The sequence below is a fragment of the Neofelis nebulosa genome, chromosome 16, assembly GCF_028018385.1.
Source record: "Neofelis nebulosa isolate mNeoNeb1 chromosome 16, mNeoNeb1.pri, whole genome shotgun sequence".
Lineage (NCBI taxonomy): Eukaryota > Metazoa > Chordata > Mammalia > Carnivora > Felidae > Neofelis > Neofelis nebulosa.
Window position 1 is genome coordinate 64,932,453 of NC_080797.1, and position 16,590 is coordinate 64,949,042.

Genomic DNA, 16,590 nt, shown 5'->3' on the forward strand with positions numbered 1-16,590 from the left:
TAGTCGCTTGGCATTTTTCTCCTTTTACTATTCTTACCTGAAAAGTACCACCATTTATGTATCTTTACAAAAAAATAAGTCCATTAAGATCATAATTGTTATAATTTGTGCCATCTATTACATGTGCATATTACATGTTTTATGAACTTCAAGGTTGTAAGCTGTGTGCAGTATGTTTGGGCAGTTTCAGGGATTAGGGCTTGACCCTGAGGTAAGAGCTAGGTAGGAACATTAAGTATTTACAAGTTCTATATATTATTTGTTTACCCTTGACATTTTTTAAGAAGAAAATAAAGCTAAGAAATAGGTATGTCTTTTAACTTCTTTGTTTCCCTTATTATTTGGGATATTCTAACCAAAGGGAAATTTACTTTTGTTGAAGGTTTGTAACACAGGCTTTGACAACACAATATTTGATGGAATATTTTGAGAGATCCACTGCCTTCCTATTTTGTATTCTTTCGGAAGGCCCAAGTAGAACTACGTGGTGGAAATTAAAATGAAGTAGATTTCAGCTCCATGTAAAGAAGACACTTCTTACGAATCGAGTTATCCATTAGTAGAACAGGCCAGAAGGTACAGGCTATGATATGAGCAGCACACAGACACAGACTCACAGTAATAGTAAGAATTTACCTTTCCTCAGCCCCTGTGTTCATGAATGTGATGTGCTTGACCCTATCTTCCACTAGTTATTAATGCTTTAATTTTTGGTATGCTAATAATTACCTGGAATATATAAAGTGTTTGATATAACTCCCTATTATCTTTTTCTACTGTTTGCTTTATTTTTAGCATGCCATTGAATTAAAACTGGATTCCACCAATTAGACAATACTACTAGAGTGTTTTTATTTCCTAAAGCATTAGGTGGGCAGTGGCTTTGAAAGGGTAGTCATAGCAGCATTGTTTGTGGTAGTAAAAGCATATGTCTCTATAATGGAATACAATATTTTTTTAAAAGGCAGATTTATATCTGCTGATAAAGAATGATGGTTAAGATTAGGTGGGTGTATGGGATATTGTGTGTAAGACTTTTTATATATAGTGTATTGCATTGTTTTAAAAAACAAATATTGATTACCTCTAGAAGAATATCAGGAATGTGTGTGTATAGGTAGATTGTCTCTGAATATGCAAAACACTAATAAAGTGGTTACCTCAGGGAGGTCAGTGGTGGAATGGATATTTTATTGTGTACTTATGTGTTTAAACTTTGTTTAACCTTTCATACATATTAACTTTCAAATTATTTAAATGAAAATGTTTTACAGGAAATCTCAAACAAACAACTATTTGTTACAGTGGTAGTTAGGGCTCAAAAAAATTGAGAGACATTGGAATAGGTTGCTTTAGGAGGGAGGTAGTTGATTTTCTCTTTGAAAAATTATAAGGAGAGCATAAAGAGGCAGCTGCTAATTCAGCTTTTCTAACCTTTGAGTTCTTTCTGATTCTAAGTGAATGTCTCATACTGTGATATTGTACTAAGTTTATAGCCTGTGCCACCTTTTTCGTCCACTCTAATGGTTTAAAGTTATCTCTCATATTAAATGCATATTAATTATAATTTATCAGAACAATTCTGTGTACAACTAAATTTCAGTTGCTAGTCCTTGAGCATCTGCTAAACATAACAAGTAGTAAAGGAAGGCTAAATGTAAACATGAAAAAAATTGATGATTACTGTCACAAATTGATAGCTGTTATATAAGCCATATCTTGATCCATAGAGTGCCCACATCTTGTAAGGTAAGCAGTACATTAGAAACTTACAACTAAAAGCTCAGGAATAATGTTACAGTATTTTGGACGTACTATGGCAGGGCTAAATGTTTTAGAGGCTTTTGGGGAAGGTTCCTTTTTTGTGAAAGACTTGGATTTGGAAGGGAATACTCTTAAAAGAATGTCATAAGATTTATGAGATTTTAAATGAAATATTTCTTTAACATGGAAATCAGATTTGGTAGAAGTAAAAATTTGAATTTTTCTTTCAGAAATCGAGCTATAGCAGATTATCTTCGTTCAAATGGCTATGAAGAGGCATATTCAGTTTTTAAAAAGGAAGCTGAATTAGATATGGTATGTTTGACCTTACAATTATTCATATAGTATTTAGTAGGTGGATTTTTACTCAAGTATTAGAGGTTAACAGTCACCTCAGCTGTTCATAAATCTTTTGTTATTGTGGTTTACTTTGGTACTAGGTTTTCACCCCCCCTTTTTGGTATAATCAGATATTTATTAACATTTGGGCTTAGATGAATGGTCTGTATGGTTTGAACTATTGTAGGTGAGCCATTTTTCAAAAGGTTCTCATTTTTTTCTCTAGAATGAAGAATTAGATAAGAAATATGCTGGTCTTTTGGAAAAAAAGTGGACATCCGTCATTAGATTACAAAAGAAGGTATCTGTATCTTCTTTCTTTGAAGTCACTTGTATTTGGAGTGTTAACTATATAAACTTTCTGAAAATATTAACATCAATTGTTCTGCATTAATTAATAATTATATTTAATCTTGAAAGGTAAATGAAAATACATTTTTATGCATTAAAGAACTTTGACCTAGACAGGTCATTGCTGATACATGCTAAATCATGCATCCCAGGTATTGGGCTCCATTTAATCTACACAACCCTGACTTCAGGGAATTGATACCAAAAAGAACTCATTTGTGCACTTAGAAGGGAAGAAAGCATGTAGCCAACATGATGTTGGGGAAAGAACACTAAAGTGTGCTCTTAGACAAGTCATTTTCATCTCTGAGCTTTTATTTTTTTATTTATTTGTGGGTTTTTTTTTTAATGTTTATTGTTGAGAAAGAAGAGGGAGTGAGCAGGGGAGGAGTAAAGAGAGGAGACAGGATCTGAAACTTTTAGCACAGAGCCCAATGTGGGGATTGAACTCATGAACTGTGAGAACATGACCTGAGCTGGAGTTGGACACCCTGCTGAGCTTTTATTTTTATCTGTAAAGTGAAGGCAGCAAATAATATTCTGGTCCTAAAATTTATACCCTTAGTAGGTGAAGTTAGAATAAATAAATAAATACCATTTTTATAACATGAGTTAATCCAGAAAAGGCTCTTAGAAAAGTAGCCAACACATAGATGCATGTTAGCTTTTATAAAGGTGCACTGTCCTTCCTTTAATTGGTAGATATAAATTGAAAAATATTTTTTTCAGTTAAATATTTGACACAATTGGAGTGAATTTTTCTCAAGTTTCAGTTGTATCACACTACTAAAATTTTGGTGGTATATCATATAGATCATTTTCAGTTAAAATTGATGAATGCGGGGCGCCTGGGTGGCTCAGTCGGTTAAGCGGCCGACTTCAGCTCAGGTTATGATCTCGTGGTCCGTGAGTTCGAGCCCCGCGTTGGGCTCTGTGCTGACAGCTCAGAGCCTGGAGCCTGTTTCAGATTCTGTGTCTCCCTCTCTCTGACCCTCCCCCGTTCATGCTCTGTCTCTCTCTGTCTCAAAAATAAATAATCGTTTAAAAAAAAAAAAATTAAAAAAAATTGATGAATGCTTTGTAAATTACCAAAATTTTTTCAAGAATCCTGCAAACTGATTTTTAAAAATATCAAATATCTTCTTTTTATCAGAATCTATCTGTATATAACTATGTGTTCCTTCTTAAGGTTATGGAACTAGAATCAAAACTAAATGAAGCAAAAGAAGAATTTACGTCGGGTGGACCGCTTGGTCAGAAACGAGACCCAAAAGAATGGATTCCCCGTCCACCAGAAAAATACGCATTGAGTGGTCATAGGAGTCCAGTCACTCGAGTAATTTTCCATCCTGTGTTCAGTGTTATGGTCTCTGCTTCAGAGGATGCTACAATTAAGGTAACTTTTTCAAAATTAAAGATGTACAATAGGATAATTGTTAAAAGCAGAGTAACATTAATTGGGTAAAAGAAATAAAACGATCCTGAAGATGACCTGTACAGGACAGGAAAGACAGGAAGGACTCTTCAAAACTGTGATTGGTTCTAAGCCTTAGACAGAATTAGAATAAAATTTCATTATAGCTCCTGAGAGGCAAGCTGCCAACTAAGTTCACTGATGAATTTGAGAAAATTGGGTGTCACTAGTTTAGTGTTGGGTCATAAGTCACCTAGTATGTGAGTAATAATTTTTGTTCTTGGAGAATGAAGATATACATGTGCCTTGCTTTTAAGCAGAGATGATAGATGAAAATACAAGGTTACAAAATTAGTACTTCAGAGGGTGAATATATTGTGCAAAAGAATTCACTTATTTAAATTGGACTCTCCTTGTTGTGTTTATCTATCTATCTATCTATCTATTTATTTATTTATTTATTTATTTATTTAATTTGAGAGAGAGAGAGAGCACGAGTGGAGGAGGGGCAGAGAGAGGAGGACAGAGGATCCAAAGCGGGCTCCACACTCAAAACAGTGAGCCCCGATGCAAGGCTTGAACTCACAAACCATGAGATCATGACCTAAGCCAAAATTGGACACTTGACTGACTGAAACACCCAGGCGCCCCTCTTCTTGATATATTTTAAATACTGGCTTGTTCTCTTCAGGGGTGTGGGAATATGGGAGGTTTTCACTTTGTAAGTTATATATTTCTCTCATTTTTCTATTTTTTTTTTACAGGAAGTGTACACATTTCAGTGTTCTTTTTTTTTTTTTTTTTTAATCCAGTGTTGGTACTAATTTTTTTTAATGTCTTTTATTTATTTTTGAGAGAGAGGGAGGGTCAGAGAGTAAGGGAGACAGAGAAGCCCAACTAGACTACACAGTTGTCAGCACAGAGCCCAATGCAGGGCTCAAACTCATGAGCGGTGAGATCATTACCTGAGCTAAAATCAAGACTTGGCCACTTAACGACTGAGTCACACAAGTGCTCCTAATGTTTTATCTTTTTGTCCAGAAAAAGGTTGTTTTTATAATTCCCTTTGATTCAGACGTAGTGCAGTTACAGTTGTATAAACTATCTGCAGAAAGCTAAGTAAAATATAGTTGAAAGGTTTGGGTAAATTAATTTATTCGTTCATTTAATTTTATTTGTTTATTTTGGAGAGAGAGAGCACGGAAGCGGGGTAGAGGGAGAGAGAAGTCCAAGCAGGTCCTGTGCTGTCAGTGCAGAGTCTGACACGGGGCTCATTCCCACAGATGGTGAGATCACGACCTGAGCCAAAATCAAGAGTCAGACACTCAACTGACTGAGTCACTCAGGGGCCTGTAGATTTCTCTGTTTTAAGGCTTATTTCAGATTAAGTTCTAGATTTTAAGAAGTTTCATTTATAGAGGTATAACTAAGAAAACATGAGTATCAGGTTTTGTGGGTTTTTTTTTTTTTTTTTTTTTTTTAACGAGTATCAGTTTGTTAAGACTAGACATATGTCACTTAGCAGCAGCCCAGCATAAAATACAGGAATGACTTAAACGTGACTATACTTAATTTGTTCTTCAAATTAAACATTGTTTTATGTTTTCCTTATGTGGTTGCTTTAGTTTCTAAATCAGTGGCTTCCTTCCATCCTGTGGGTTGGTGATCCATGCAGTGGACGGCAGAGTAACTGGAAAAGAGTCTTAAAATCACATGTATATGGTGTAGGCTGAAAATACTTAATACAGTAACCAATTGGCTATTTTTCCAATATAAGTAGACATGAATTTAAATTACTGATTTCATGATAGTCTTGTGTACTATAAAACTATACTGCTGTCATGAGGCGTAAGGGTGAATTTTGTATCAGTGGTATAAAAGTATAAACAAAATTCTTAACGTGCCATCTTAAAATACATCTATTGAGGGGCGCCTGGGTGGCTCAGTCGGTTGTGTCCGACTTCAGCTCACGTCATGATCTCGCGGTCTGTGAGTTCGAGCCCCACGTCGGGCTCTGTGTTGACAGCTCAGCCTAGAGCCTCCTTCGGATTCTGTGTCTCCCTCTCTCTCTGCCCCTCCCCCACTCATGCTCTCTCTCTTTAAAAAATAAGTAAACATTAAATATATATATATATATTGAATGAACCTGTTACAAATTGGGGTGCCTGGCTGGCTCAGGCTCTGTATAATGTATGACTCTTGATCTCAGGGTCCTGAGTTCAAGCCCCATGTCGAGTGTGGAGCCTACTTAAAAAAATAAAATTTACAAATGGAAGTTTTAGGGTGCTTTTTTTTTTTTTTAATGTTTTGAGAGAGAGAGAGGGATCATGCAAGTGCATGGGGGAAGGGCAGAGGGAGAGGGAGAGAGAATCTTAAACAGGTTCCACACCCAGTGTAGAGCCCGACTAGGGGCTTGATCTCAGGACCATGAGATCATGACCTGAGCCGAAATTGAGAGTCAGATGCTCAACCAACTGAGCCACCCAGACACCCCAACAAAAATCTATTATTAGGGGTGCCTGAGTGGCTCAGTCAGTTGGGTGTCTGACTTCGGCTCAGGTCATGATCTCGTGGTCCGTGAGTTCAAGCCCCACGTCGGGCTCCGTGCTGACAGCTCAGAGCCTGGAGCCTGCTTCTGCTTCTGTGTGTGTCTCTCTCTCTGTCCCTAACCCATTCGCATTCTATCTCTGTCTCTCTCAAAAATAAATTAACATTAAAAAAAAAAATCTTATATTAAGTCCCTTGTACATTTGGTAAACACAACAGGTTTGGTGTGGGCTTTTTTGGGGGGTTTTTTTCTTGTTGTTTTTGTTTTTGTTTCAGAGTAATTCATTTACATCACCAACCTTTAAACTTTAGGGAAAATGGAGGATAGATATTTGGAATAATTCATAATAGTATTTTTAATTTCATCATTTAAATTTCTGAAAGGTCATTTATTTATTTATTTTAATTTCATTTTTAAGTAATCTCCACACCCAACATGGGGTCCAATCCCGAGATTGAGAGTTGCACATTCAGCTGACTGGACCTACCTAGGCACCCCTAAAAAGTTGATACTTTTTTTTTTAAGTTTATATTTTTTGACCCAAAATTCTTTTTCACCAGATTTTCGCTTACAGAATGTTTTCTGTGATAATGAAAATTTTTAGCCAGCAACAGGAATTCCTTTAAAAAAGGTGTTTGCCCCAAAAGTGGGGGTGCAGTGCCTGGCTGGCTCATTAGGCGGAGCCTGCGACTCTGGATCTTAGGGTTGTGCGTTTGAGACCCACATTGGTGTAGAGATTACTTAAAAATAAAATCTTAAGGGGCGCCTGGGTGGCTCAGTCGGTTAAGCGTCTGACTTCGGCTCAGGTCATGATCTCACAGTTCGTGAGTTCGAGCACCGCATCGGGCTCTGTGCTAACAGCTCAGAGCCTGGAGCCTGCTTCAGATTCTGTGTCTCCCTCTCTCTCTGCCCCTCCCCTGCTCATGCTCTGTTTCTCTCTGTCTCAAAAATAAATAAACATTAAAAAAAAAATTTTTTTTTTAAATCTTAAAAAAAAAAAGATGTTTGTCAAGTTTTTAATTGTATGGAAAAATCCTCATGGTGAGAAGCAAAAGGAAAATGGGGTAATGAAGTACAACACCGTCATTATGCTTAAAAATAATGTAGAAAGAATGGAAAAACCATGCCTTGGGTAGGATAATGGATATTTTTTATTGCCTTTATGTAAGTACATTATAAATGGTTTATCATGAGCATTTATTTTGTGATCATACAAAGGGTAAATATCAAGTAAAGGAAAAATAAAATTAATTCTTACTAATTCTTTTTTTTTTTTTAATTTTTTTTTTCAACGTTTTTTAATTTATTTTTGGGACAGAGAGAGACAGAGCATGAACGGGGGAGGGGCAGAGAGAGGGAGACACAGAATCGGAAACAGGCTCCAGGCTCCGAGCCATCAGCCCAGAGCCTGACGCGGGGCTCGAACTCACGGACTGTGAGATCGTGACCTGGCTGAAGTCGGACGCTTAACCGACTGCACCACCTAGGCGCCCCCCCTTTTTTTTTTTTTTTAAACGTTTATTTATTTTTGAGACAGGGAGAGACAGCATGAACGGGGGAGGGTCAGAGAGAGAGAGGGAGACATGGAATCTGAAACAGGCTCCAGGCTCTGAGCTGTCAGCACGAGCCTGATGCGGGGCTTGAACTCACAGACCGCGAGATCATGACCTGAGCCGAAGTCAGACGCTCAACCAACTGAGCCACCCAGGCACCCCAGTTCTTACTAATTCTTGATATTTACAAACTATAACTAAAATGCCTTGTTTGCTCACCATTTATGAAGAGACCCAGTTCATTTTCTGGATATATTTATTTTAGAGAAAATGCTCTAGTGTTATTTGACAAATGCATGGAAGGAAAGTTAACTGATACCACTTTATTTATTTTTAGCATGTCAGGTATTCACTGAATTCTTAGTGTCAAAATTAAACTAAATGGGACAAAAATCTTACAAAAAAAAATTATTGACCAGTATAGTATCATTCATGAACACATATGCAAAATCCTTAACAAATTACAAGTTAAATCCAGCAATTTATAAAAAGGTTAATTAATATGACCCAAGTAGGGTTTATCCCAGAGTGCAGGATTGGTGGAAAACTGAATGCTCCCTCCCCCTATTGGGAACCAAGGCCAGGGTGTTCAGTGTCAAACACACTTATATTCATGTTTGTACAAGAGTGCCTTGCCAGCGCAGTAAGGAAGAAAAATAAAAAGCATACAGATTGGGAAGGAAGAAATGAAACTGTTTATTTGTAGACAACATGATCTTCTATGTAGAAAACCCAAAGAATCTACAAAAAAGCTACTTAGAACTATGGCTGAATTTAACAGAATCACTGGATGCAGGGTTAATATTCAAGTGGTAATTGTATATCTATAAAGTAGCAATGAATAATTTGGAAATTAAAAATTGAAAATGTCACACAGTCGCATCAGAAAAACCCCAAAATACTTAAGGATGAATGTAACAAAATATGTGCAAAATTAGAAGTCATTTCTGTGTAGAAGTACTTGAATATATGGTCAAAAACTCTGTTTATATTAAGAGTATGTACATTTTTCTGTAAAAGAAATGGGTTTTAGAAGATGGTTTTTCTTAGGTGAGGTTTTTGTATTCTTTTTTACTTTATTACGTGTGTGTCATAAGTTCCTTATAATTGCAAATCTTGTATCTGCTTGGCCATTCCCCTAATGTTGGATAGATTGTTTCCAAGGTTTCAAAATGCATTTTCTAAGTTTCTTTAAATTGGTTGATATATATCCTACTACTGATAAATTTGAACCCATAATAGGTTTAATGATAAATTATAGGAAGAATGGAATCAATCATTTGATTTTAGAGCATGTAATTGGTGTTGGGTAAAGATTGATTACATTTGGCCACCAGAATGAAAGTTTAGTATGTTCTTGAGGTCTGTTTCTAATACTTATTCTTGATAGCTCATTATTTCCATTATCTTAGAAAAAACTAACTTTAAAAGATGTGGCAGTGGCTTCCCATTTTTGCATCAAAATGACATAATGCATTTGTTAATTTACTTATTCATTGGCAATAACATCTTGTGAAGTCTTTCCTTTGCCTCTTAGATGTCTGAGTTCTGCTGTGTATTAGAATTGAGCAATCTTGGGGCACCTAGGTGGCTCAGTCAGTTAAGCGTCCAGTGTCAGCTCAGGTCATGATCTCTCTGTTGGAGTTTGAGCCCCATGTTGGGCTCTGTCCTGATCCCTCCCTCACTTGCACTGTCTCTCTCAAAAATAAATACACATTAAAAAAAAAAAAAAGAATTGAACACTTTTTATTATCCCCGAATACCACCCCCAGAACTTAAGTCCTTAAATTTATTTGTTTACATGTCTGTTGTCTCCTGTCAGACTGGGAATGGACTTTGTCTTTTGGCTTTATATACCTACCTGCTAGTATTATTAGGTATATGACAGATGATGTACCAGAAGTGTGTTTTAGTAATTACAACTTCAGTTTCTCTATAGAGAAAAGACCAATTTACACTTGAAGATTGCTATTTCTCCAACGTTTTTTATTTATTTTTGGGACAGAGAGAGACAGAGCATGAACGGGGGAGGGGCAGAGAGAGAGGGAGACACAGAGTCGGAAACAGGCTCCAGGCTCCGAGCCGCCAGCCCAGAGCCTGACGCGGGGCTCGAACTCACGGGCCGTGAGATCGTGACCTGGCTGAAGTCGGACGCTTAACCGACTGCGCCACCCAGGCGCCCCGAAGATTGCTATTTCTAAGATAGTTACCCTTTGTCACTAGCTCATACTGGCCTGCTGAGTGCTAATGTGAAACAAGAAAGAAGGGATGGGTTGATGTTAACTAACTTTCTGATTATTTGACAGGTGTGGGATTATGAGACTGGAGATTTTGAGCGAACCCTTAAGGGGCATACAGACTCTGTACAGGATATTTCGTTTGACCACAGTGGCAAGCTTCTGGCTTCCTGTTCTGCAGATATGACCATTAAACTATGGGATTTTCAGGGCTTTGAATGCATCAGAACCATGCACGGTAAGGGGTAGAGGATAATATTTTGATAGTGATTTGTAATGTGACATTCCAGAGAAAAGAATATTGTTTTCTAATAGTGTGCGGGTTCCCTACATTCGATTCTTAATTGTATCAGTGGAAGAGCATATGATGTGTAGCCCGTGGATAAACCACAGTAGTTGAGAGTTGTTTCAGTTATAAGGTTTTAAGTATCTCTTAGTGGTTTATATAAAATACTTAATTCGCTTTCAGGAATATTTTTGGATAAGAAAAACTGCTGGGACATCTGTCTTCAAGAAAAAAAGAAAAATGAAGTTATTGGGGAATTTGTTTTGCTTTTCGTTTTCTCACCTGGGAAACAAGTTCATAGAAAGTAGATACAGTAAAAGCTGGAACCTAGCATTTCTTGCTCACTTTATAATGTTGTACATACACTGTAGAATGTGAGCTTGCTTTCCTGGTTCTTGTCATAGAGACTATTCTCTGAGGCACTTGGGCTTTGTGGGAAGAACATGGGCTTTAGAATCAGATATCTGGGTTCAGATCCCTACTTGTTTACTTGTGGCATTGGGAAATTTCAGCTTCTTTCATAGGCAAGGTAGAGGTAATAATACCTGTCATAGGATTGTTGTGAGGATAAAATGAGATCATATACATAAATCATCTTGGTTTAGTATCTGGCACATAAGGGGTGCTCACTAAATAAGGATTTTTGTTGTTTCGTTGACCATGATAAAATTTGAACGTTTGGATTTTGTATAAGGAATACATTCTGTGTTGGTAATAAAAAGTTTTTTGTTTTTTTTTTTTAATAGATAATTCAGTGATGTAAGCTATGTGTTTACATAGGAAGTGTAATTTGAAGGGTGTGTTTCCCCCCAAATTAAATGGGGAAGCTTACCAGTTAAAGGAATTCTGTTGAATCCTTTCATAAAAACTAGTGTTTATGTTTCTTTAAGTAGCCTGTGTCTTGTTGCTCTGGCTTAATGAAGAAGGAAAGTAGGAGATAGAGGCCTCCTGTTACGGAATGAGTAAGTCAAGGGAATAAAAGGCACAGTATGAGGAATATAGTTAAAGACACTGTAATAATGTATAGTGACAGATGGCAGCTACGCTTGTGATGAACATAGCATAATGTATAAACTTCTCAACTGAAACTAATGTAACATTATGTGTCAACTATGCTCAAAAACAATTTTTTTTAAAGAAGAGTTCTTGGGGTGCCTGAGTGGCTCAGTCAGTTAAACATCTGACTTTGGCTCAGGTCATGATCTCATACTTTGTGAGTTTAAGCCCCGCGTGGGGCTTTGTGCTGACAGCTCAGAGCCTGGAGCCTGCTTCAGATTCTGTGTCTCCGTCTCTCTCTGCTCATCCCCTGCTAGCACTCTGTCTCTCTCAAAAATAAATAAACATTAAAAAAAAAAAAAAAAAAAAGTTCTTTCTAACCATTGTATATGTTCCTTAAAATAATGATATTTATGAGGATTCTCTAGGGCTTTTTCCACAAAGGATAACTAATTAGGAATAATGCATATAGAATAATGCATTTCTTTTTTACCCCCATTAACATCAACAACAAAATTTTTCAAACACTATTTTTTTGGGAAATGTTTACCTATTTTGAGGGAGAAGAGAGAGTGAGTGGAGGAGGGGCAGAGAGAGAGGGAGAGACGAGCCCATCATAAGGCTCAATCCCACGAACCATGAGATCATGACCTGAGCCAAAATCAAGAGTCAAACACTTAACCGACTAGGCCACCCAGATGCCTTGGACCACTATTTTAAATATGGAACCAAATGTGGGGCACCTGGGTGGCTTAGTTGGTTAAGCGTCCGCCTTTGGCTCAGGTCATGATCTCACAGTCTGGGAGTTCGAGCCCTGCATCAGGCTCTGTGCTGACAGCTCAGAGCGTGGAGCCTGCTTCGGAATTTGTGTCTCCCTCTCTCTCTGCCCCTCCCCTGCTCATGCTCTCTTTCTGTCTCAAAAATAAATAAAAACATTTTTTAAAAATTTAAATATGAAACCAAATCTCCATTTTTCTTATTCTTCTGTTTAGCTTTGTAAATCTTATCTCCAATTTATATCTTAGGATATCAACCATGGAAATTTTTGTGTTTTTCTACTGTTCACATATAAATATTCAGCATATTAATACATCCAAATGCTAATGACACTGATGTTAAAACAGTTTTGTGGTCCTAAATTGAGCTAGCTGCTTTTCATTGTGGATTATTTTAATAAGCTATTATTTTAATAGCTAGCTGCTATTTCATTGTGGATTATTTTATTAAGTTGCTAATTCCTAAACTTTTTTGTGTGTAAATCCAAAGTTTCTTATCAAATTTATTAAAACCCAGTGTATTTAAAGTTGCTGTGGTATTTGAAATCCCATGGTGAAATCTCATGGTAAACTGAGATTTAATTATGCTATAGATCACTTAATACATTGCTGTGTTATGTTTTAGGCCATGACCACAATGTCTCTTCAGTAGCCATCATGCCCAATGGAGATCATATAGTGTCTGCCTCAAGGGATAAAACTATAAAAATGTGGGAGGTGCAAACTGGGTAAGTAGGTTTGGTTGAAATGGTGTCAGCTAAAGAGATATTAAACAACCAAACAAAATGTGTTCTGAACCAGTTATTTTGACTTTAACCCAAAATAATTATGGTGCTGGTTGTGTTATATACTGTAAAATGAGGTTTGAATCTCTAAATGTTTCCCAAAAAGGAATAGAGAAATTATTAAAAAAAAAAAAAAAAAAAATTCGTGTCCTCGAGAGCCATTTTCTATGCAATGGCTTATGATCTCTGTGGTCTTCTTTTAGGTGATTTCTCTATGGGTTGAAATAAAATGTAAATAACATTTGTGCAGGTAGGCCCCTGTTAGGCTTAATTTGGTTGTGCTTAGAATCACACATGATTGTTACAATAAAATCTTAACCTACTACTAAGTAGTTTTACCCAGATTAGTAGAGTATGCCTTTGTCTCAACAAAGCTATAAATATTTTTGTTAGGTTTATTGTGTGTGTTTAGTTTTAGAAGATTTTATTTCTCTCTATATTTTACCTTCTAGAATGTGTTGATTGGTTAGCTCCTTAATGATACTTCCATCAGCTTATTTTGACTGATGTTTGATTTTCCGGCCTGTCCCCATCTTTCATTAACCATGAATGTACATTTATTGTGCTGACTCACATATGATTACCCTAACATGGTGCCGTCCTCTTTATTCCAGTACGTACGTAGCTAGTTTTATATTGCTCCTGGGAAGTATCCCAGTGATTGCCATTCATGATGTAGATTATTATTTGTTTTGACAGCTACTGTGTGAAGACATTCACAGGACACAGAGAATGGGTACGTATGGTGCGGCCAAATCAGGATGGCACTCTGATAGCCAGCTGTTCAAATGATCAGACCGTGCGCGTATGGGTCGTAGCAACAAAGGAATGCAAGGCTGAGCTTCGAGAACATGAGCATGTGGTAGAATGTATTTCCTGGGCTCCAGAAAGCTCATATTCTTCCATCTCGGAAGCAACAGGATCTGAGGTATGTGATTTATATATCATTTCATGATTTGATTGCTGGTATCAGAATCTTAGATAACTTCTGATTCTCAGTTTCAGGGCAGTTAATGCATTGAAAAATCTGTATCCCAGAATTCTGAATCTTGAAACTCTCTTTCGAACTTGCAGAAATGTTTATATTTTTTAACTAGTGATTATTATTGCTGTCAGCTGACCCGTGATTTGGGCTGGGGATGGTGGACCCGCCTGAAGAGTAAAAGTGGTCATTAAATTTATAAGAAATGCCATTGTTATAAGAGTATAGCAACTGGTGCAAAATAAAACTTATGGGAGAAGTTAAAAGTTATCTTTTAGAAGAATAGCCTTCTTTAATGAGCGTAATTATTTATAAATTTATGGTGGAATGCAGTTCAGTATTTAAATATTTATTTTAAACAGAATATTTCATATGAAGGCCTCTTGATACTCTTGATCACTAGAAGCACTAGCTGAATCTGTCTGGAGTTTTATTTATTTGTGTGTTTTAAGTTTTTATTTGAATCACCCATCCTCCGCCCATCTCCCCTCTGGTAACCATCAGTTTGTTCTCTGTAGTTAAGAATCTGTTTCTTGGTTTGTTGCTCTCTTTTTTCCCCTCCTTTGCTCATTTAAATTCCACATGCAAGTGAAATCTTACGATATTTGTTTTTCTCTGACTTATTTCACTTAGTATTATACTCTCTAGCTCCATCCATGTCATTGCAAACGGCAAGATTTCATTCTTTTTTGTGGATGAATAATATTCCATTGTGTGTGTATGTATGTATATATATATCTTCTTTATCCATTCATCAGTTGATGTACACTTCGGTTGCTTCCATAGCTTGGCTATTATAAACAGTGCTGCTGTAAGGGTGCATGTATGTCCCTTTGAATTAGTGGAATTTTTTTTTCTTTCTTCTTTTCTTTTCTTTTCTTTTCTTTTCTTTTCTTTTCTTTTCTTTTCTTTTCTTTTCTTTTCTTTTCTTTTCTTTTCTTTTCTTTTCTTTTCTTTTCTTTTCTTTTCTTTTCTTTTCTTTTCTTTTCTTTTCTTTTCTTTTCTTTTCTTTTCTTTTCTTTCTATTCTTTGGGTAAATACCCAGTAGTACAATTTACAATTACTGGATCATAAGCCGTTCTATTTTATACTTTTTGAGGAACTTCCATACTGTTTTCTAGAGTGGCTGCACCAGTTTGCATTCCCACCAATAGTGCAAGAGGGTTCCCCTTTCTCTATGTCCTCGCCAATACCTGTTGTTTCTTGTGTCTTTTATTTTAGCCATTCTGACAGGTGTGAGGGGATACCTCATTGTAGTTTTGATTTGCATTTCCCTAATGATAGTGATGGTGAGCATCTTTTCATACGTGTGTTGGCCAACTGTATGTCTTCTTTGGAGAAGTGTCTGTTCATGTCACCTCATTTTTTAACTGGATTTGTTTTTTTGGGTGTTCAGTTATAGAAGTTCTTTATATTTGGGGGGTACTAACTCTGTATCAGATATGTCATTTTGCAGATACCTTCTCCCATTCGGTAGGTTGCCTTTTTGTTTTATTGTTTCCTTTGCTGTGCAGGAGCTTTTTATTTTGATACAGTCCCAGTAATTTATTTTTGCTTTTGTTTGTTTTTCTTTGCCTCAGGGGACCTATTTAGAAAAAAGGTGATACAGCCAGTGTCAGAGAAATTACTGCCTATGTTTTCTTCTAGGATTTTTATGATTTCAGATCTTATATTTAGGTCTTTAATCCATTTTGAATTTATTTTTGTGTGTGGTGTAAGAAAGTGGCCCAGTTTCATTCTTTTGCATGCTGCTGTCCAGTTTTCCCAACACCATTTGTTGAAGAGACTATATTTCCCTTTGGGTATTCTTTCCAGCTTTGTCAGAGATTAATTGACCATATAATTGTGGGTTTGTTTCTGGATTTTCTATTCTTTTCCATTGATCTATATGTCTATTTTTGTGCCAGTACCATAGTGTTTTGCCTACTACAACTTTGTGATAAAACTTGAAGTCTGGAATTGTGATGCCTCCCCAGCTTTGCTGTTCTTTTTCGGGATTGCTTTGGCTGTTTGGGGTCTTTTTAGACATTTTAACAATATGTGCTCAGTCCGTAAACATGGAATGTCATTCCATTTCTTTGTGTTGTCTTCAATTTCTTTCACCACTGTTTTCTGGTTTTCAGGGTACAGATCTTTCACCTCTTTGGTTAGGTTTATTCCTAGGTATCTTATTATTTTTTGGTGCCATTGTAAATGGGATTGTTTTCTTAATTTGTCTTTCTGCTGCTTCATTATTGGCTTTTAGAAATGCAACAGATTTCTGTACCTTTTTTTTTTTTTTTTTTTTTTTTTTGGTATCCTGCAACTTTACTGAATTTGCTTATCAGTTCTAGAAATTTTTGGGTGGAGTCTTTTGGGCTTTCTACTCAGGAGTTTTATATTTCGTCATGGTTCTTAATTTTTACTTTTCATGATTTCATTATTTATGATTAATAACTTAATAATAAATTACAGACTGTTGTTTCTTTGAATAAATTATATGAGCCAAAATTGACCATGTTCCTTTTTTATAGAGACAGTCCTATCGTGGATATTTTAATTATATTTTAATAAATGAAT

The 16,590-nt window shown here is 36.4% G+C and overlaps 1 protein-coding gene across 2 annotated transcripts in view; it reads left to right on the top strand.

The window, feature by feature from the left end:
* Positions 1-16,590, top strand: part of PAFAH1B1 (platelet activating factor acetylhydrolase 1b regulatory subunit 1) — an 82,504-nt gene that overhangs the window by 55,997 nt on the left and 9,917 nt on the right. For both annotated transcript variants that reach the window (XM_058704267.1, XM_058704268.1), the window contains exons 3-8: positions 1,995-2,079; positions 2,330-2,404; positions 3,644-3,850; positions 10,276-10,444; positions 12,890-12,992; positions 13,749-13,977. In XM_058704267.1, coding sequence (XP_058560250.1) covers positions 1,995-2,079; positions 2,330-2,404; positions 3,644-3,850; positions 10,276-10,444; positions 12,890-12,992; positions 13,749-13,977 — 868 coding nt within the window. The remainder of the gene's footprint in view (positions 1-1,994; positions 2,080-2,329; positions 2,405-3,643; positions 3,851-10,275; positions 10,445-12,889; positions 12,993-13,748; positions 13,978-16,590) is intronic.